Source organism: Clinocottus analis, unplaced genomic scaffold (genome assembly GCF_023055335.1).
Source record: "Clinocottus analis isolate CAN_PGR_092001 unplaced genomic scaffold, fCliAna1.0.p SCAF_3, whole genome shotgun sequence".
Taxonomy (NCBI): domain Eukaryota; kingdom Metazoa; phylum Chordata; class Actinopteri; order Perciformes; family Cottidae; genus Clinocottus; species Clinocottus analis.
In genome coordinates, this window is record NW_027176042.1 from 2710677 (window position 1) to 2732115 (window position 21439).

At 41.3% G+C, this 21439-nt stretch overlaps 9 non-coding genes, 8 pseudogenes and 1 gene segment (V, D, J or C); 3 read left to right on the forward strand and 15 right to left on the reverse strand.

Moving 5' to 3' along the window:
- Positions 1 to 87: 87 nt before the first annotated feature.
- Positions 88 to 159, forward strand: trnag-ucc (transfer RNA glycine (anticodon UCC)). The gene has a single exon. It is a non-coding gene; the product is annotated as a tRNA-Gly (tRNA).
- A 252-nt stretch (positions 160 to 411) lies between these two features.
- Positions 412 to 483, reverse strand: trnaq-cug (transfer RNA glutamine (anticodon CUG)). Its single transcript has one exon. It is a non-coding gene; the product is annotated as a tRNA-Gln (tRNA).
- A 737-nt stretch (positions 484 to 1220) lies between these two features.
- Positions 1221 to 1329, reverse strand: LOC137797736 (5S ribosomal RNA; annotated as a pseudogene).
- A 73-nt stretch (positions 1330 to 1402) lies between these two features.
- Positions 1403 to 1521, reverse strand: LOC137797816 (5S ribosomal RNA; annotated as a pseudogene).
- A 68-nt stretch (positions 1522 to 1589) lies between these two features.
- On the reverse strand, positions 1590 to 1708 carry LOC137797540 (5S ribosomal RNA; annotated as a pseudogene).
- A 73-nt stretch (positions 1709 to 1781) lies between these two features.
- On the reverse strand, positions 1782 to 1900 carry LOC137797781 (5S ribosomal RNA; annotated as a pseudogene).
- Positions 1901 to 1968: 68 nt separating this feature from the next.
- Positions 1969 to 2087, reverse strand: LOC137797468 (5S ribosomal RNA; annotated as a pseudogene).
- Positions 2088 to 2161: 74 nt separating this feature from the next.
- Positions 2162 to 2280, reverse strand: LOC137797060 (5S ribosomal RNA). The gene has a single exon (XR_011078669.1). It is a non-coding gene; the product is annotated as a 5S ribosomal RNA (ribosomal RNA).
- Positions 2281 to 2352: 72 nt separating this feature from the next.
- Positions 2353 to 2471, reverse strand: LOC137797264 (5S ribosomal RNA). The gene has a single exon (XR_011078866.1). It is a non-coding gene; the product is annotated as a 5S ribosomal RNA (ribosomal RNA).
- A 74-nt stretch (positions 2472 to 2545) lies between these two features.
- LOC137797638 (5S ribosomal RNA) lies at positions 2546 to 2664 on the reverse strand (annotated as a pseudogene).
- Positions 2665 to 2738: 74 nt separating this feature from the next.
- On the reverse strand, positions 2739 to 2857 carry LOC137797738 (5S ribosomal RNA; annotated as a pseudogene).
- A 1272-nt stretch (positions 2858 to 4129) lies between these two features.
- On the reverse strand, positions 4130 to 4211 carry trnas-gcu (transfer RNA serine (anticodon GCU)). Its single transcript has one exon. It is a non-coding gene; the product is annotated as a tRNA-Ser (tRNA).
- Positions 4212 to 5092: 881 nt separating this feature from the next.
- trnas-gcu (transfer RNA serine (anticodon GCU)) lies at positions 5093 to 5174 on the reverse strand. The gene has a single exon. It is a non-coding gene; the product is annotated as a tRNA-Ser (tRNA).
- A 3030-nt stretch (positions 5175 to 8204) lies between these two features.
- LOC137795911 (Ig kappa chain V-III region MOPC 63-like) overlaps positions 8205 to 21439 on the reverse strand; it is a 249465-nt gene continuing 236230 nt past the window's right edge. The window contains 2 exon segments of the V gene segment in view: positions 8205 to 8701; positions 9467 to 9504. Of these exon segments, the coding sequence occupies positions 8358 to 8701; positions 9467 to 9504 (382 nt within the window).
- LOC137797673 (5S ribosomal RNA) lies at positions 14857 to 14975 on the forward strand (annotated as a pseudogene).
- On the reverse strand, positions 15855 to 15926 carry trnaq-cug (transfer RNA glutamine (anticodon CUG)). The gene has a single exon. It is a non-coding gene; the product is annotated as a tRNA-Gln (tRNA).
- Positions 16043 to 16114, forward strand: trnag-ucc (transfer RNA glycine (anticodon UCC)). The gene has a single exon. It is a non-coding gene; the product is annotated as a tRNA-Gly (tRNA).
- Positions 19632 to 19713, reverse strand: trnas-gcu (transfer RNA serine (anticodon GCU)). The gene has a single exon. It is a non-coding gene; the product is annotated as a tRNA-Ser (tRNA).

A 21439-nucleotide genomic window follows, 5' to 3' on the forward strand; every position in this document is an offset into this window, starting at 1 on the left:
AGGTAAATCTGTCAGTTCCCAATGTTACACACTGACTTACATTTCAGTTCATTCAATTTTTGTGTCATCATGCCAGGCTCTTTTTGTGCACTGGTGGTATAGTGGTGAGCATAGCTGCCTTCCAAGCAGTTGACCTGGGTTCGATTCCCAGCCAATGCATCTCTACGATCAGTACGTCCACTTAATTCCGAGACATGGTGAATCAACATTTTAGGGTTACCGTCTTAAATAAACAAAGCCTTCTTTCATTGGAAGAAAAGTCCTTGAACCAACGAAAATGTCTTGCGAATGATCAAAGTTGTGCCTTTTGAAGTGCACGCCAAACATTTGTGGCTACTTGTATTGTCTGACATATCTCCATATCACATTTGAGTTTCACAACAGCATGGGAACAACGTGACAGTGTGACAGAGGTTCCACCGAGACTTGAACTTGGATCACTGGATTCAGAGTCCAGAGTGCTGACCTTTACACCATGGAACCAAGCACTTTAGCTTGCTAGCCCCTGATGGGCTGGGGGAGGGGCGTTGGGGGTTTGTGGCTGGATGATGGGCCTGTGGGGGATGGCGTCAGGACTGCTGCATTGTCTTTCAAAGCGGCAGTAGAAGTCGTTCAGCTCGTCTGCCAGGCGGAGGTCATTCATGGAGTGGGGGGTTTTAGGCTTGTAGTTGCTGATCTGCCTGAGACCTCTCCCGACAGAAGTAGAGTCACTTGCTGAGAGCTGATGTTGCAGTTTCTCAGAGTACAGTCGTTTAGCATCTCTCACCGCCTTACTAAACCTGTATTTTGACTCTGTGAACAAGTCATTGTCCCCACTCCTAAACGCCTGGTCCTTCTGCAAGCGTAGCGTTCTGAGCTCTGGTGTGAACCAGGGTTTGTCGTCGTTGTGGCTCACCCTGGAGCTGGATGGAACATAGCTGTCCTCACAGAAGCTGATGTATGAAGTTACAGCCTCTGTGTACTCATACAAACTGTTGGTAGCAGTCCTGAAAACGTCCCAGTCAGTGCAGTCCAAGCACGACCGAAGATCCTCCCAAGCCTCACTGGTCCACTTCTTGAATTTCCTCAATACAGGTTTGCAGAGTTTTAGTTTCTGCCGGTATGAGGGAATCAGGTGAACCATGGCAAGGTCAGAGTTTCCCAGTGCAGCACGAGGGACTGCGTGATAAGTCCTGCTGATGGTGGTGAACAGGAGTTTTAAATATTAGGCATCATAAAAAAGCTTACAGCACCTGGTATTCCCAGGTGGTCTCCCATCCAAGTACTAACCAAGCCCAACTCTGGTTAGCTTCTGAGATCAGGCGCAATCAGTGGGGTGTGGCCAAAAGCTGAAAATGTTGTGGCCAAAGTGAGTTTTATTGACCTGGGGAGAATTGGATGTTTAAGTATTAAGCGTAAAAAAATCTTACAGAACCTTGTATTCCCAGGCGGTTTCCGATCCAAGTACTAACCAGGCCCACCTCTGCTTAGCATCTGAGTTCAGATGAGATCTGGCGCAATCAGTGGGGTGTGGACGTAAGCTGAGAATGTTTGGGGCCAAAGTGAGTTTTCATGACCTGGAGAGAACTGGATTTTTAAGCATACAAAAATGCTCACAGCACCTGGTATTCCCAGGCGGTCTTCCATCCAGGTACTAAACAGGCCCAACTCTGCTTAGCTTCTGAGTTCAGACAAAGTCAGGCGCAAACAGTGTGGTGTGGCTGTAAGCTGAAAAGGGTGTGGCAAAAGTGAGTTTAATTGATCTGGGGAGAACTGGATTTTTAATTATCAAGCATAGAAAAAGATTATAGCACCTAGAATTCCCAGGAGGTCTCCCATCCAAGTAGTGACTAGGCCCGACTCTGCTTAGCTTGTCAGATCAAACGAGATCAGGCGCAATTATAGTGGTGTGGCCGTAAGCTGGCTAGGAAGCGGACAAGGTGAGTTTTATTGAGAGAACTAGAGTGTTTATTATTCGGCATTTAAAAAAGTGTACAGCACTTGGTATTCCCAGGAGGTCTCCCATTCAAGTACTGGCCAAGCCCAACTCCGCTTAACTTCTGAAAGCTGACGAGATCAGGCTCAATCAGAGTGGTGTGGCCGTAAACTGCATAGGAAGCGGACAAGGTGAGCTTTATTGACCTGGAGGGAACTACAGTGTTTATTTTTAGGCATTTAAAAAGGCTTATAGCACCTGGTATTCCCGGGAGGTCTCCCATCCAAGTACTGACCAGGCCCAACTCTGCTTAGTTTCTGAGATCGAACGAGATCAGGAGCAATCAGAGTGGTGTTGCCGTAAGCTACAAAAGAAGCGGCCGAAGAGAGTTTTATTGACCTCGAGAAAACTGGAGCTTTAATTATTAGGTTAAAAAAAGCCTACAGCACCTGGTATTCCTATGAGGTCTCCCATCCAAGTACTGACCAGGCCCAACTTTGCTTAGCTTCTGAGAGCTGACAAGATCAGGCGCATCCAGAGTGGTGTGGCCGTAAGCTGCATAGGAAGCTGACAAGGTGAGTTTTATTGACCTAGAGGGAACTGGAGTGTTTATTATTCGGCATTTAAAAAAGCTTATAGCTCCTGGTATACCCAGGAGGTCTCCCATCCAAGTACTGACTAGGCCCGACTCCGCTTAGCTTCTGAGATCCAACGAGATCAGACGCAATCAGAGTGGTGTGGCCATCAGCTGCATAGGAAGCGGAGAAGGTGAGTTTTATTGACTTGGAGGGAACAAGAGTGTTTATTATTCGGCATTTAAAAAATCTAATAGCACCTGGTATTCCCAGGAGGTCTCCTATCCAAGTACTGACTAGGTCCGACTCTGCTTAGTTTCTGAGATCGAACGAGATCAGGAGCAATCAGAGTGGTGCGGCCGTAAGCTGCATAGGAAGCAGACAAGGTGAGTTTTATTGACCTGGAGCAGGATCAGGGAGCATCTTGTTGCAATGGCTGCTGGCCTACCCTGTCTTCATTGGATCCCAGTGGAGTCCACAAAGTATTGCAAAGATTGCAACTACCAAATTTCACCATAAAATTCACTTCCAGGCCATTTTTTGTGTTTTTATGGGCCTGGGAAGTTTAAAAAAGCGTTAAATAGCGGGTAGGAGAAAAGGCGGGTAGTAGGTGGCCAGACACGTTGATCCGTTGCAGTTTTCAGCAGAGGGGAGTTAGCTCAAGTGGTAGAGCGCTTGCTTTGCATGTGAAAGGTAGTGGGATCGATGCCCACATTCTCCAAGTGACTTTGGCTTCTACTATTATGTGGAAGATTTGATTGTATGAGCATTCTGGGACCTCTTGCACCAGTTGAGCTGTGCTTGCTTTGCATGTGATAGGCAGTGGGATCGATGCCCACATTCTCCACCTCTTTGAAAGACTTTGTTTTCTGATATTGAGAGGAAAACAAGCTTGTTGTTTAAAGTGTCCTCCGCTAATCGGGCATGATCAGGGAGCATGTTGTCGCAATGGCTTCTGAGGATCATCGAGCATGTTGTCGCAATGGCTGCTGGTCTACCCTATCTTCATTGGATCCCAGTGGAGTCCACAAAGTACCAAATGTCACCATAAAATTCACTTTCAGGCCATTTTTTGTGTTTTTATGGGCCTGGGAAGTTTAAAAAAGCGTTAAATAGCGGGTAGGAGAACAGGCGGGTAGGAGGAGGCCAGACACGTTGATCCGTTGCACTTTTCAGCAGAGGGGAATTAGCTCAAGTGGTAAATAGCGTTAAATGGCGGGTAGGAGAACAGGCGGGTAGGAGGAGGCCAGGCACGTCGATCCGTTGCGCTTTTCAGCAGAGGGGAATTAGCTGAAGTGGTTGAGCGCTTGCTTTGCATGCGAGAGGCAGTGGGATTGATGCCCACATTCTCCAAGTGACTTTGGCTCCTACTCTTATGTGGAAGATTGTACGAGCATTATGGGACTTCTTGCACCAGTTGAGCTGAAGACAGCAACCGTGTTTTTATTTCACCATAACTTGGAGTAGAAACAGTAGAATCACTGTTGTTTAACAAATGAATCATGGAAGAGCAAGACATTTTAGACTTTTCTTGCTTAGAATGAGCAATTTCTAATCTTGAAACTGCATTTTGCTTGGGTCTTGAGCTCAATGGTGCACATTATGCCCATGACATGGCAGACCAAAGCAAAGTGGACTGCGACGAGGATGGGATTCGAACCCACGCGTGCATAGCACAATGGATTAGCAGTCCATCGCCTTAACCACTCGGCCACCTCGTCGTCTCAATGCCCTTGCGTGAAAGGTCCGGTCCAGTTCACCTTCCAAACTGATTATACAGGTCTGGAGTGTTTGGAAAAGTGTGACCTGGCGGGGGTAGAGGAGGAGATATAGGCGTCTCATGCCTGCGACATAAACTACTTTTGGGGAATTAGCTCAAATGGTAGAGCGCTCGCTTAGCATGCGAGAAGTAGCGGGATCGATGCCCGCATTCTCCACCTCTCTGAAAGACTTTCTTTTCTGATACTGATGGAAAACAAGTTTGTTGTTTAAAGTGTCCTCCGCAAATTGGGCAGGATCAGGGAGCATCTTGTTGCAGTGGCTGCTGGCCTACCCTATCTTCATTGGATCCCAGTGGAGTCCACAAAGTATTGCAAAGATTGCAACTACCAAATGTCACCATAAAATTCAGTTCCAGGCCATTTATTGTGTGTTTTTTATGGGCCTGGAAAGTTGAAAAAAGCGTGAAATAGCGGGTAGGAGAATAGGCGGGTAGGAGGAGGCCTGGCACGTTGATCCATTGCCTTCTTGTGCAGAGTTGAATTAGCTCAAGTGGTAGAGCGCTTGCTTCGCATGCGAGAGGCAGTGGGATCGATGCCCACATTCTCCAAGTGACTTTGGCTCCTACTCTCATTTGGAAGTATGAGCATTATGGGACTTCTTGCACCAGTTGAGCTGAAGACAGCAGCCTTGTTTTCATTCCACCAAAACTTGGAGTAGAAACACTGTTGTTTAACAAATGAATCATGGAAGAGCAAGACATTTTAGACTTTTCTTGCTTGAAATGAGCAATTTCTAATCTTGAAAGTGCATTTTGCTTGGGTCTTGAGCTCAATGGTGCACGTTATGCCCATGACATGGCAGACCAAAGCAAAGTGGACTGCGACGAGGATGGGATTCAAACCCACGCGTGCATAGCACAATGGATTAGCAGTCCATCGCCTTAACCACTCGGCCACCTCGTCGTCTCAACGCCCTTGCGTGAAAGGTCCGATCCAGTTCACCTTCCAAACTGATTATACAGGTCTGGAATGTTTGGAAAAGTGTGACCTGGCGGGGGTGGGGTGGGAGAGATAGGTTGCTCTACCCTGAGACCTAAACTACTAGTGGGGAATTAGCTCAAATGGTAGAGAGCTTGCGAGAAGTAGTGGGATTGGTGCCCATATTCTCCACCTCTTTGAAAAACTTCATTTTTTGATATTGACAGAAAACAAATTTGTTGTTGAAAGTGTCCTCCGCTAGATCAGGGAGCATCTTGTTGCAATAGCTGCTGGCCTACCCTATCTTCATTGGTTCCCAGCGGAGTCCACAAAGTGTAGCAAAGATTGCAACTACAAAATGTCACCGTAAAATTCAGTTCCAAGCCATTTTTTTGTGTTTTTCATGGGCCTGGAAAGATTAAAAAAAGCGTTAAATAGCGGGTAGGAGGTGGCTAGGCACGTTAATCAATGCCACCCTTAAGCAGAGGGGAATTAGCTCAATTTTCTCTTCATTGTTGCGTCAGACTATACACCAGATGTTTTACGGTTAACCCCTGACCTCTGACCTGTTGTTTTGGTTTCCACAGAAACAGAGATAGTCTTTGTAAGATGCTTCTTGTCTCATGAGAATCTGCCCGGTACAGTTAGAAACCCCACAATGTCAAGGTGTGTCTGTGGCTCTTTCTTTTGTTCTTCAAAACAGTGATGTGCAATATTTTAAAGACGACAGTATATGTGCACGATTCCTCTTATGTGCACACTGCACTCATCACTCTTCACTGCCACTCAGATCGACTGAGCTACGACACAACAAACACACATGTTGTGTGCAGAGAAATATTGTTTCCCATGTATAGAATTCATTTGTAGTTTATATGCAGTACTCAGATTTCACAATACATTTACAAACATATGCATTATCAATCTTATTAGTGGTGATGGTGGCTTACTGCACAAATTATCATAAAAGAAAACAAACTGATAATCTTGTGGATAAGTGCAGACCCATTTTACATTTGGACGTGACTCATTCCATAAATCTCCATGTAATGTGCATTGAGCAACTGACCACATGTCAAAGTAATGTGAGCCAGCCCTCTTTATTAGCACGTACATGTTACCTGAAACCCCAACACGTTGCTCCGGAGTGACCAGTAGAGGGCGCCAGCGGACTGTCTGTAATACTTACAGAATATTGGTTGAGTAGCACATTCACAGATACGTTTATCTCATCATTTCATTTTGATATCTTGTAATGACTCTCAAATGTTTAAAGTAAAAACACAAATGTGCCTTGTAGTTATTTTCTATGTATGCCTTTTTATTTTGTGTTGCCTCTCCAGTGTTGGTAAGTTGTATATGTTCATTTTTAAATAAGCTATAGCAGTATTATGAACATGATAATAATGATATTAATTAATTAAGTTCCCACATTGTTTCCCTCTTATATATTGAGGTCACATCTTGTTCCCTTGCACCGACATGTCATCACCTTCGGTTCTGGTACACAATCAGTAAAGATTATTCTTTATGAGTTCATTTGAATACAATTGGGAAGAATTATACCACACATTGCTGGATGTTCCTCCATTTTAACATGTTATATTACAAATATCAATAATTAACAATAATAACAGTATAGCCTTCGAGTCAAATGGAAATCAAAAATATAGAATATATATATAATTTTTTTCATGCATTTAATATCAGAAATATTATGATATTGTTTCTAATATATATATATATATATATATATATATATATATATATATATATATATATATATATGTATGTAAAGACATATCTAGAAAGACATTGAGTAAATAAACGGTATAAATACTGTACATCCAGGTTACATGAACATACTGTATTCTATGTGACAAATTAAATTTGCGGAGCTTCTTCAGGACGTTCCTCACCAACTTCTCTGCTGCAGGGTGCTACCTATTGCCGACCCCGCCAGACGCAAGGGAAGGCTGTCTGGTGCTTTATCAGTCCTGACAGACATAAAGGTTTTACAATCCTGCAGCAAACAGGCTGTCAGTCTCAATCCGAGTCGCTGTCCTCATCCCTCTGCCAGTATCTTCTGAAGGATCTGAGGCCTGACGTGGAGGACGCAGACTCTTTGTAGTCCTCTTCTCTGGTCCTCTTGGAGAACAATCCGAGGCCTGACGTGGAGGGAGCAGACTCTTCTGACCTCTGGGGGCACCGCGTCATCTTCATCTTCTTCTTTCACCTCCTCCTTTTCTACCACTTCTTCATCTTCTTCTTCCTCCTCTTCGTCTGCTTCCACTTCTTGTGAAAAGGAGCCTTATGCGGAATCTTTGCTCTCTCAGTCTTCCTCGTCTTCCTCGTCGTCCCACCTACAAACTACAAATGTTTCGTTGCTGCTGCTGTAAAGTGATCAAACTGCTGTAAAGTGATGAAACTTCTGTATTTGATATTCTCTCTGTGGTGTTGAACTGCAGCTTCAGCCCTCATTCTTATATTTTACTTCAGTTAAAGAAGATTTATTGAAAGAGTTAAACTGGAAAGAGCTCTTCAGTCTGAGTCATGATTCTGAATATCATCTCTTTAATTAATTATTTTGTTCCATGACAATGAAACACTATCAAGTTGTGTGGTGTTTCATAAACTGTTGTCTGCATATTCTTATGATCAGATTATAATCTTCATATAAACCATCACAGCATAATGGGATATGAGACACATATATATGACACACAACGTTAGTGGGATAACGTATTTAATTCTGCATGTTTCAAACTGAACAAACAGTCGATGTGATGATCCTGCAGACAGACAGGAGGAGACAGAGACTGTGCTCACCTCTCTTTTGAGTCTTTTGGTCAAGTTTTATGTCTCATTAAACATTATTATAATCAAAACATAATCAAATGCAAAAACTCAAAATAAAATTCATGTTAATTCACAATATGCAGATAATAGTCTGCTTTCATATCAAAGAAAATAAATCAAGACACATAACTTTTATGATACACTTGATAAAATCTTTATTGTATTAAATGTTGAAAGCATCAACACAAGCAGGAAGACGTTCATGTAGAAACATGTCATGAGAGAAAGAGAACCAGAGAGAGAGAGTTACAGAGTGAGACTGAGAGCAGCAGCAGACTGGAACCAGTAGCACAGTCCCAGTGAGGCAGCTCAGGACTGGGAACACTGGTCTCTCCTCAGTGTCTCTGAGAGCGGAGTCTGGGAGCCCTGGCTGGCCTCACAGGTCACAGAGCCCACCTTCCTCCACTGGTCTGCAGGGAGCCTCAGGGTGCTGCTCCAGCTGTAGCGGCCGTCCTTCTCCAGCACCCCGAGGCTGCTGCTCTCCTCCCAGCTGCTGCTGCTGCTGATGCTGCTGCTGCTGCTGCCGTCCACCTTCCAGGCCAGACTCCAGTCTGAGGGGAAGCCCTTGTTGGCCAGGCACATGAGCGTGGCCTTCCCCTGCTGCAGCTCCTCAATAGAGGGGGGCAGCACTGTCAGGGTGGGACGGACATCACCTAGGAGACACCAATCAGCTTAGAGGACGGGGACCACACAGCTGTCAATCAAGCACCACGTGGACACCTTTACTGTGAGAGAGTTGGTTTTCTCCTATAAGGAGTTTCTGCCAGATGTTTGTTCTGCTCCACCAGTCACTCACTCACACATTGTTTCACTTCCCTTTAAGAAGCCTCTCATGCAGATCAGCACAGAGAGAATCATCGTACAGAACCACCAGAAATATATCAAACTCCACTGAGATGAAACACCAAGACGTGGCCCAATATTACAACTGCATCACTGAAAACCTTAAAGAAACATTACTTTTAAATATTTAGTCAGAAGTTTCTGATGTGGATGTCAGTTGCAATTCAAAAGTGTTTAAAATAGTTTCAAAATTTGCAACACTATTTGACACAATGAAGAAGATTTTACACATCATGAAATACCATCTTCATCTTTACTCTGTTCAATTTGATTTGAATCCTAATTTTTTATTAGGGTCTAAAATTAAATATTATTCTCGTTATTTTAAAAAAAAAGAATTCAAGTTTTATCTGTTTTAAATTTAAAGTTGTTTAAATTTTAGGACGACATGAACGTGTAAAGACAAGTTTAGTGAAGCTGCTCTGAGTTAGTCTCCATGATAAAGGTGGAGATATAAAAACACTAAACATATTTTAAATATAAACAAAGTATTTTATCTGCCTCAAACATCCTCAAACTGAATTGAAAACACAACTTTACAAAATGATATTTAGTTATTTAGTGCAGAAACTTACTTCCAACATCCAGTCTGGTTCCTCCACCAAAAGTCCACCACAGTGACACAAAGTCATTGAGCCGCCGTACAAAAACCGTCTCTCTGACTCTGACTGACTGAACTACATCTACAAGCACTCAAGAAACTACTTCACCATTAAAGTTGGAGGAAATAATTTATTCTCCAGTTTAAAGTTTGACTTTTGAAACAACATGTTTCTTTACTTTCTGTTGCTGAAGTGAACTTTGTTTCTTTGTGCAACATTTTTGACGAAAACGTTGTCTATAAAAATAAAAATAAAACTATTTTTCCTAAATTGTTTAATATAATAATGAATACAAAGACAGTTGACTTCTGAAATATTAAAAATGTTAAACATTTGACTTACTTCCAACATTCAGTCTGGTTCCTCCACCGAACGTCAACCACAGTGACACAAAGTCATTGAGCCGCCGTACAAAAACCTCTCAGTGTAGAGAGACACGGCTCTCTGACTCTGACACCAACAAACTCACCAAACTCAGTCACAGTTTACACACTTCATGTAAGAACTGGTCCAGATGTTTAAACCTGAGTCAGTAATGATACATATGAATTTAACAATGAATTCATTAAATATTAGACATCCATGAGCAACATGTTTTGAATCATAATTTTCGTATTGTTTACTTTACAGGGACAAATACATTCCCTGAGGCCATGTTTGAACTTTTTGTATGTCTATTTTTGTTCGTATGTTTGATGGAAGAGCATTCAATGAGTTTGCTGATTTAATGGAAATATATTCCGAAAGACAAACATGTATTCCTGCCAATTGTTAATAATAGTGTTTGTGGTACACTATAATAAATAAATTGGCATTTTGTTTAAATTTGTACCAAAGTGACGTTGATTTGTGTTTTAGTGAATCAGGAGGATTTTACAAAACATTCTAGAATAAAATGTTTCCTTCAAAATGTATTTGTGAATGTTAGACATCTATGAGCATTATAAACTTGTCTTCAGTAAAACTAATTGATGATTTATCAAGTTATTCCTGAAGAAAAACATGTATTCCTGCTAAATGTCAATAATGGTCATACATGCATGTTTCTTGTACACTATAATAAATAAATAAACAATATTTGTTTAAATTTGTCCTACAACGAGAATGAATTGTGTGGTAGTGAATTAGGAGGATTTTACAAAACATCTTATATTAAAATGTTTCCTCTAAACTCAAACTAAAGACTGAAATGAGCTCCGACACATTCCTGATCAATACTCTGATGAAGTGATTGATCCATTGATCATCAGCATCATCAGAGTCATCAAGTCCCTGTTGGAGTCCGTCAGAGCATTTCCATAGAGAGCCACTTTGCATCAGCAGCACCATGCTCCAGTGCTCTGGGAGACTTTATAGTCCTGAGAGTTGGACACTGGATGACTGACAGCTGTCCTTCATCACAGCAGAAGACACAGAAATCCTCCTCATCAAAAACATGACTTTGATCTGCGTCCTCATGTGGACTCTCCTCTGCTGCTGCTTCACAGGTAAAGTCCAGAGAATCAAACTCCTCTCCTCTATGAACATCGTCCCTCTGAAGTGAAGCCGACTAAACCGTGACGCTGCTTTATGTCTTTGTCTCTGTGTCCTCAGAGTCCAGAGGACAGGTCACAGTGACTCAGCCTGGAGCAGTGAGCTCTGCTGTGGGAGGCTCCGTCTCCATCTCATGTCACACCAGTCAGAATGTTTATAATAATAACTATTTAGCCTGGTACCAACACAGAGATGGAGAAGCTCCTAAACTGCTTATTTATCTTACTAGCACTCGACAATCAGGGATTCCAGCTCGTTTTTCAGGCAGTGGATCAAACTCTGACTTCACTCTGACCATCAGTGGAGTCCAGACTGAAGATGCAGCGGTTTACTACTGTCAGAGTTTTCACGTTATCAACAGTCAGTATGTGTTCACACAGTGAAAAAGCGTCGTACAAAAACCTCCCTCAGTCAGACTGAACAGAAACTGAACTGACTGCTGCAGCTGGAAGCTACTGAAGAGACTGATACACTTCACTGAAGACACACACACACACACACACACACACACACACACACACACACACACACACACACAATACACACACGCACACACAATTTACAATAAAATGCACCAACATCTCAGACTTCTCATCTCAGAGTCGTCATGAAATCAGTTTCTTGCAGGTGACAGACTTTTATACATCATAAAATCTTCATTCCTTTTTTCAGTTCCTTGAATTGATCAATAATCAAAGCAGGTTTTCTCTCCACACTCACTCCTCTAGTATATGAACATCACAGTTGAATCTACAAAATGGAGTTCACATCTCAGCTTATTAAAATATTTAACACAAGTAAATCCTCTGACTGAGAGAAATAAAAGACACAAACAGTTCATTCAAATTATGAGAAATATTTTCACAACTTTGCAGAATATTTTTTATTTGTGTAGCCTACTGACAGTTATACTGATACTTTAACATATAATGGACATGAATGAATTGTCTTTATAGTGCTCAAAGATTTGAACAAAATCTGAAAAACTTTCCATATAACAACTAAAGTCCTGGTTGTTTTTATTGGAAGTACTTTGTGTTAAAATAATAGACCTCATCAAACCCATTGTGATGCAGCAGTTATGCACTGTGCCACAACACATTACACTTATTTGTTACATTCATGAGAAGGACAAGGTTTTCTATCAGACTTGTGATTTCATATAAAACCAAGAAAGTTGTTTATTTGTTAAAAAGTCCAAGTGACAAAGTATGTGTGAGAAAGGTCACCCATCACCTGAAACAGAGAAGGAATGATCATTAAAGTTTATTGAGGCAAAGATACTTTCATTGAACTCATATGAAGTCTTTTTATCTGTCTCTACATGAGCCCTGAGACAAACCTGTCCAGGTGAACTCTGCCTTCACCCAACGTCAGCTGATCGGCTCCAGCGCCCCGCGACCCCTTAAGAGGAGAAGCGGTTTGGAGAATGGAATATTAGTTCATGTGCTGTATATATCGTTTAATTCATAAATTATGTTGTTGTGAGTTATGACAGGACTTGTCACTGCGTGTGGTTTATGGCAGTTGGTTGTTGAGTGCTTGTTTCTGTTTCATACTTTGATCATTTCTAGAAAGGATTGTGTTCCAGAAACACAGATGTTTTGAATTTGGACTAACTACTGGAATGTTTATTTATTCTAATAAGTATTCTGTGTTTCTGTGTCGTATCAAGGACACTGATACCAACAGACAAAGGACTTGATCCACAGAGAAGTTTAAAGATACAGTAAGATCTTTACTTGAAGGCTCAACAGACAAAAAAGCAAACATATGGAGTATAAGAACTGACGGCTGATACTCAGATAAGATGAACTGGCAGAGGTAAAGGATGAAACTGATTAAAGTTTTAAATCATGAAACCAAATGCACACATCCTTTTAATTTAACATAGTAATTGTGTATGTGGAATTTGAATATGAACAAAAATGCAAATTGGAGACGTGACAAATACTATTCAGTTTAATAGGTTTTAATAATTTAACAGAATCAACATCCACCAAACCGCCAATGTAAACCATTAAAGGTTCTTTATTCCTCAACACGTCATATCAGATGCTTTAAACAGAGCGAGCCGTCACCAGTGAGGAGGAACCACCCTGACGTGTTGAGGACAGCTACACTTCACTGACTCTGTGTGTTTGCATCATCTTTTTAATCAACTATTTTGTTACATTACTTTAAAACACTTTCAAGTTGTGTGTGGTGTTTCTTAAACTGTTGTCTAGATATTCTAATGATCAGATTATAATCTGCATATAAACCATAACAGCATCAAGGGTTATGAGACATATATATATATATATATATATATATATATATATATATATATATATATATATATATATATATATATATATGTGTGTGTGTGTGTGTGTGTGTGTGTGTGACACACATCGTTAGTGGGATAACGATAACGTATTTAATTCAGCATGTTTGAAATTGACCAAACAACCGATGTGATGATCGTGCAGACAGACAGGAGGAGACAGAGACTGCGCTCACCTCTCTTTTGAGTCTGTCAGTTTAAGGAGCACTGTGCTGCTGTGAAGCACTGGGGCTTCAGTGTCTTTCTTAAGGACACTGCAACATGAAACTATGGAGAGAAGACCGATCAAACCGGCTGGTTACATTTGCGCAACCGCAACAGATCCTTTAGGGACCAGGGGAGGAAGGTGGGCTCTGTGACCTGTGAGGCCAGCCAGGGCTCCCAGACTCCGCTCTCAGAGACACTGAGGAGAGACCAGTGTTCCCAGTCCTGAGCTGCCTCACTGGGACTCTGCTACTGGTTCCAGTCTGCTACTGCTCTCAGTCTCACTCTATAACTCTCTCTCTGGTTCTCTTTCTCTCATGACATGTTTCTACATGAACGTCTTCCTGCTTGTGTTGATGCTTTCAACATTTAATACAATAAAGATTTCATCAAGTGTATTATAAATGTTATGTGTCTTGACTTCTTTTCTTTGATATGAAAGCAGGCTGTCATCTGCATATTGTGACATAGCATGAATTTTTACATTTGATTATGTTTTGATTGTAATAATGTTTAATGAGACATTAAAACTTGAGCAAAAGACTCAAAAGAGAGGTGAGCACAGTCTCTGTCTCCTCCTGTCTGTCTGCAGGATCATCACATCGACTGTTTGTTCAGTTTCAAACATGCTGAATGAAATACGTTATCCCACTAACGATGTGTGTCATGTATATGTGTCTCATATCCCTTTATGCTGTTATGGTTTATATGCAGATTATAATCTGATCATAAGAATATGCAGACAACAGTTTATGAAACACAACTTGATAGTGTTTTATTGTAATTCAACAAAATAATTGATTAAAAAGATAGAAACATGACTCAGACTGAAGAGCTCGTCCAGTTTAATTCTTTCATTAAAACTTTTAGTAACTGAAGGGAAAGATAAGAATGAGGTCTGAAGCTGCAGTTCAACACCAGAGAGAGAATACCAAATTGAGAAGTTTGATCACTTTACAGCAGTTTGATCACTTTACAGCAGTTTGGTCACTTTACAGCAGCAGCAACGTAAATATTGTAGTTTGCCGGCATTTTAACAGATTATTGGAAGTATTTCCAATCTATGCTAATCTTTATTTACATGATCTGCGTTTGTTGGTCATGATCGTTTCTTGTCATGAACGGCCGAATGAAACATCACTTTAAATGTTGCCACCGCAAGGAATTGTGGGTCGACATTATCTCCCAAAAAGGATTATTCGACTTCAGCCTTGGTAATTTTTTACTGCTTGCAGTAAAAAAAAAAAAGAAGCTTTTTTATGCCTAATAAAAACTACTTTTGGCCGCTTCTTTTGGAGCTTACAGCCACAACACTCTGATTGAGCCTGATCTTGTCTGATCTCAGAAACTAAACAGAGTTGGGCCTTGTCAGTACTTGGATGGGAGACCGCCTGGGAATACCAGGTGCTGTACGCTTTTTTTTTATGTTTAATAATTAAAACTCCAGTTCTCTCCAGGTCAATAAAACTGACTTTGGCCGCAACATTTTCAGCCGAATAATTGTGTCTACTTGCATTGTCTGACTTATCTCCATATCACATTTGAGTTTTACTACAGCATGGGAACAGTGTGACAGTAACGTATTTAATTCAGCTGAAGTCAAACGTAAGCCAGTCAATGTGATTCAGAATTGACACGTGTACATTGAACAATAAAAGGTATCCCTGGAAGCAGGGTTACATGGTGTAATGGTCAGCACTTTGGACTTTGAGTCCAGTGACCCGAGCTCAAGTCTCTGTGGACCCTTTGTTGTGCATAACAAAGGGTCGTGCATAACAAAGGGTCCACAGAGACTTGAGCTCGGGTCACTGGACTCAAAGTCCAAAGTGCTGACCATTACACCATGTAACCCTGCTTCCAGGGATACCTTTTATTGTTCAATGTACACGTGTCAATTCTGAATCACATTGACTGGCTTACGTTTGACTTCAGTCGATTTGGTGTCATTATTGCAGGCCCTGTTTGTCCGTTGGTGGTACAGTGGTTAGCATAGCTGCCTTCCAAGTGTTTGACCTCGGTTCAATTCTCAGCCAATGGATTTCTACGATCAGTGTGTGAACTTATGTCCTGGAAATGGTGGTTCCACAATTTAAGCTTAATTTCTTAAATAAACGAAGCGTTCTGACATTGGAAAAACACTGTCCTTGGACCGCCGCGAATGATCAAAGTTGTGCCTTTTGAAGTTGACGCCAAATATTTGTGGCTACTTGCATTGTCTGACTTATCTCCATATCACATTTAAGTTTTACTACAGCATAGTAACAATGTGAACGTGGTTTTCCATGTGCATAATGAAGGTTTCACCGAGACTTGAACTCAGATCACTGGATTCAGAGTCCAGAGTGCTGACCATTACACCATGGAACCAAGCTCTTTAGCTTGCCTGTTATGGTTAAAGGTACATGTGTCAGTGCCCAATTTTACACACTGATTTACATATCAGTTCATTCAATTTTTGTGTTATTATGTTAGCCCTTATTTGTGCATTGGTGGTATAGTGGTGAGCATAGCTGCCTTCCAAGCAGTTGACCTGGGTTCGATTCCCAGCCAATGCATCTCTACGATCAGTGTGTCCATTTATGTCCTCAACGCGGTGGCTCCACATATTAGGGTTACTTTCTTAAATAAACAAGGCGTTCTGACATTGGAAAAATACCGTCCATGGCAAATGTCTTGCAAATGATCAAAGTTGTGCCTTTTGAAGTAGACATCAAATATTTGTGGCTACTTGCATTGTCCGACTTATCTCCATATCACATTTGAGTTTTACTCCAGCATGGGAACAACGTGACAGTGGTAAATGTGTTAGTTCCCAATTTTACACAATGACTTACATTTCAGTTCTATCAATTTTTGTGTCATTACCTCATGGCCCTACATGGGGCTTTTTGCTGGAAATTCCACGGTGTTCCAGCATTTCATACAAACTTTTTATTTATTTGCTGAACAGATGGAGAACTCCAGACTGGTGTAGCCGGAAAGCATCAGGCTTCACGCAGAAAACATGATTGAAGTGTCAAGTTTGACACTGTGTGAAGTAAGACGAATGCCAGAGTACAACAAGAATAGCTTAAACAACAGACAACTCCAAGATGCTGCCATGACCCGGATTCAAACCAGGGTTGCTGCGACCATAACGCAGAGTACTAACCACTATACAATCACGGCCACATGATTGACAGTGCTTATTTTTTAACATAAAAGTCAGTTTACACATCATTCAGCCTTTTTGCAGCTGAAAATCTACTTGAATTAATAGTTATTAGAGCAGGAACTTTAAAAACTAGCATCAAGCTATATTATAGTTCAAGAATTGTATTAAGTTAAGGTGCAACTTCAAATGTTCAAAGTAGAAGTCAGATGAGTTTTTTTACAGTGCTATACAAGGACTTGTTGGACCAGGATCAATCTGTGAAGAAGCTAAAGAACTGCACGAGCTAGCCATGAGTCGAACCAAGAATCTTCTGATCTGTAGTCAGACGCGTTATCCATTGTGCCAAGAAAGTAGTGCATTGGTGTAGGTAAGCAACCATGAATAACCAGAAATACGCCCGGAGTTTGCGGTATTGAATCCCATTTGTGGCAGATTTTGACTCGTGATCATGAGGAAATATGTATGTCAACAACTAAAATAACAGCTAAAGTATGTATTGGAGTAAAAAGCACAATATTTACCTTTGTTTAGCAGTGGACATGAAGTATAAAGAAGCATAAAATGTAAATACACAAGTAAAGAACAAGTACACCCAAAATTGTATTTAAGTGCAGTACTTGAGTATATGTACTTTGTTACTGTCCACCCCAGTTTAAGATGATGATGAAGCAAACAAAATAGCTGGATTATCTATATCTATATAGTTTGTGTTCAGATAATCTTTTCTTAAATATAGATTAAAAATTTGAATTTCTTGTGAAGTTAATTATAATGATATTAATAATTAGGAAGAAGATGATGAAGAAGAAGTTAACAGAAAGGTTGGTTTTATATATATTTTTATATTATAGAGAAAAACAATAACATCAACAAAAATAATCATAATAATAATAATAATAATAATAATAATAAAGTATAAAATAAATTACTGAAGGCATACATAAACTAAAAGGTGCAATAAAATGTAATGTAATGAAAGGTAAAATGCAACATGAATAAAAAAGTGAAGAAAACAGAAATGATAATTATTAATAATAATAATAATAATAATAATAATAATAATAATAATAATAATAATAATAATAGTGATCATAAATAATGCACGCCATGAATAAAATCAAAAAGTATTGAAATAAACACAAACAACTTTTTCTTAGACTTTGCATCCTTAGCAGCCCTTCATATACATGTAAAGACACACACAAACATATATACACACACACACACACACACACACACACACACAGTCACACACATATACACACACAAACATATACGCACAGTTCCAAACATATTATGACACTGGAGGGTTTTCATTTCCTGCCTTTTTTGTTGTAAACTTCCTTCAGAATAGCCCGCCATTCATTAAAAGACTGAGTTTCAGTCTCTCCGCAGTCCCAGTTTCCAAAGTATTGATGGTGTGATGGTGGCTTTCTGTCTTTTTGGCATTTTTTGCAAATGATCAAGTCAGTCTTCTTCACATATTTTCTTTTGACGGTTTCTGTTTTGGCCATCTCCTCTTTTATCTTCCTGTACTGTTGTGTTGAGTATGGCACAGCTGACTGCATGTCTGTGTTGATGGTGGCACAGCTGAAGTTAGAGGGATGTTCGGGGGGTTGAAGAACATCACCTGTGAGGGTCCAGGCACTAAAGGAAGCCCCAAGGAAGTGAAGGGGAAGGAGACGGGTGGTGCCGGTTGAATAAAAGGAAATCCCTGACGTGATGTGGAAGCCTGGGAGATCTCCTGAGTTTGCCGTCTCTTCTTTAAAGTTGCTTCACCTGCAGTGTTTGGTGGCAGGACGAGGAGGTGGGGCTCAGCCAAACTGCCAGAATGCAGAGTAGGTCCTTTCTGGACAGCTGGAAGAAGCTTCTTGGGCCCAGCTAAGGGAGCGTCTGGAGCTTGGATACCCTGCTTCAAAATGCTGCTGGGTATTTAATTTCTACTAATCCATCCCACAACATGTTACACACAATGTATCTTTAAGCAGTAATACACAAGAGTTGTTTGATTGCTATTTGAACATGACTATGATGCAGCAGCATGACACAGCTGTGATCACATTGATCACTCCCTCTTATGTATTCTTGCTTTCGTAAAATAGATACTTAATTTACATTTTCATTTAATTTGTAGAGCCAGCCATCATGTTATGAAAACAGATTACAGCTGGAATGCAAAATTAACCAATTAAAGCAACGCATAAAACATGCTCTGCATAAAATATGAGTGTATGAAGCATGCTCATATACCAACCGTTGTGTGACTGTTGCAGCATTCACTTCCGGGAGCTGCAAGGTGGTCTCAGTCATCATCTGCTAATCAGTAGTTGCTGCCACCAGGAAAGCAGCATATCCCAAGGCATTTTCAGCCACCCACCTGAAAGTCTGCCCACGGAACAAACCAAACTGGATTTCAAAGAAACCCAGCAGGTGTTTCCTGTTTGTGACATCTCCATGTTGCTGAGCTAGAGCTGTTTTGGCCTTGTCCAGCACTGCATCTGGGTTCATGGGTCACATCCAGGGCTTTGCTTTGTTCGCCTTCTTCACCTTGCTTCACATGCGAGAGGCAGTGGGATCGATGCCCACATTCTCCAAGTCTTCTTTGGGTTCTTCTAGTACACATGTGATGAGTGGAAAATGAAAATTGGATTGTATGAGCTTTATGGCACTTCTTGCACCAGTTGAATTGAAGACAGCAACCACGTGTTTCTTCCAACAAAACTTGTAGAGTAGAATCACTGTCGTTCAACAAATGAATCATGGACAAGGAAGATCTTTTGGAATTTTCCTGTTTGAATGTAGCAATTTCTCGTCTTGGAAACTTGTGGTTTTGACACGTAAAATGCATTTCGCTTCGGTCTTGAGCTCAATGGTGCATGTTATGCCCATGACATGGCAGACCAAAGCGAAGTGGACTGCAACGAGGATGGGACTCGAACCCACGCGTGCATAGCACAATGGATTAGCAGTCCATTGCCTTAACCACTCGGCCACCTCGTCATCTGCCTGCCTTTGCTTAAAAGGTCCCATCCAGTTCACCTTCCAAACTGATTATACAGGTCTGGAATGTTTGGAAAAGTGTGACCTGGCGGGGGTAGTGGAGGAGATACAGGCGTCTCTTGCCTGAGACATAAACTACTCTTGGGGAATTAGCTCAAATGGTAGAGGGCTCGCTTAGCATGCGAGAAGTAGCGGGATTGATGCCCGCATTCTCCACCTCTCTGAAAGACTTTATTTTCTGATACTGATGGAAAACAAGTTTGTTGTTTAAAGTGTCCTCCGCAAATTGGGCAGGATCAGGGAGCATCTTGTTGCAGTGGCTGCTGGCCTACCCTATCTTCATTGGATCCCAGTGGAGTCCACAAAGTATTGCAAAGATTGCAACTACCAAATGTCACCATAAAATTCAGTTCCAGGCCATTTTTTGTGTGTTTTTTATGGGCCTGGAAAGTTGAAAAAAGCGTAAAATAGCGTGTAGGAGAATAGGCGGGTAGGAGGAGGCTTGGCACGTTGATCCATTGCCCTCTTGTGCAGAGGGGAATTAGCTCAAATGGTAGAGCGCTTGCTTTGCATGCGGGAGGCAGTGAGATCGATGCCCACATTCTCCAAGTGACTTTGGCTCCTACTCTTATGTAGAAGATTTGATTGTATGAGCATTATTGGACTTCTTGCACCAGTTGAGCTGAAGACAGCAGCCTCGTTTTCATTCTACCAAAACTTGGAGTAGAAACAGTAGAATCACTGTTATTTAACAAATGAATCATGGAAGAGCAAGACATATTAGACTTTTCTTGCTTGAAATGAGCAATTTCTAATCTTGAAAGTGCATTTTGCTTGGGTCTTGAGCTCAATGGTGCACGTTATGCCCATGACATGGCAGACCAAAGCGAAGTGGACTGCGACGAGGATGGGATAGCACAATGGATTAGCAGTCCATCGCCTTAACCACTCAGCCACCTCGTCGTCTCAACGCCCTTGCGTGAAAGGTCCGATCCAGTTCACCTTCCAAACTGATTATACAGGTCTGGAATGTTTGGAAAAGTGTGACCTGGCGGTGGTAGAGGAGGAGATATAGGCGTCTCTCTTGAGAACAGGCAGGTAGGAGGAGGCCTGGCACGTTGATCCGTTGCACTTTTCAGCAGAGGGGAATTAGCTCAAGTGGTAGAGCGCTTTCTTTGCATGCGAGAGGCAGTGGGATTGATGCCCACATTCTCCAAGTGACTTTGGCTCCTACTCTTATTTGGAAGTATGAGCATTATGGGACTTCTTGCACCAGTTGAACTGAAGACAGCAACTGCGTTTTTATTCAGTTCCAGGCCATTTTTTGTGTTTTTTGGGCCTGGGAAGTATAAAAAAGCGTTAAATAGCGGGTACTAATCACTATACGATCACGGCCACATGCTTATTTTTTAACGCAAAAACCAGCTCACACATCATTCAGCCTTTTTACAGCTGTAAATCTACAGGAATTAATAGTTATCAGAGCAGGAACTTTAAAAAGTAGCATCAAGCTATATCATTGTTCAAGAATTGTTTGAAGTTCAGGTGCAACTTCAAATGTTCAGAGTAGACGTCAGATTAGTTTTTTACAGTGTTATAAAGGGACTTGTTGGACCAGGATTAACAAGCTAAAGAACTGCACGAGCTAGCCAGGAGTCGAACCTAGAATCTTCTGATCTGTAGTCAGACACGTTAGCCATTGCACCACTAGCCGTACATTGCTACA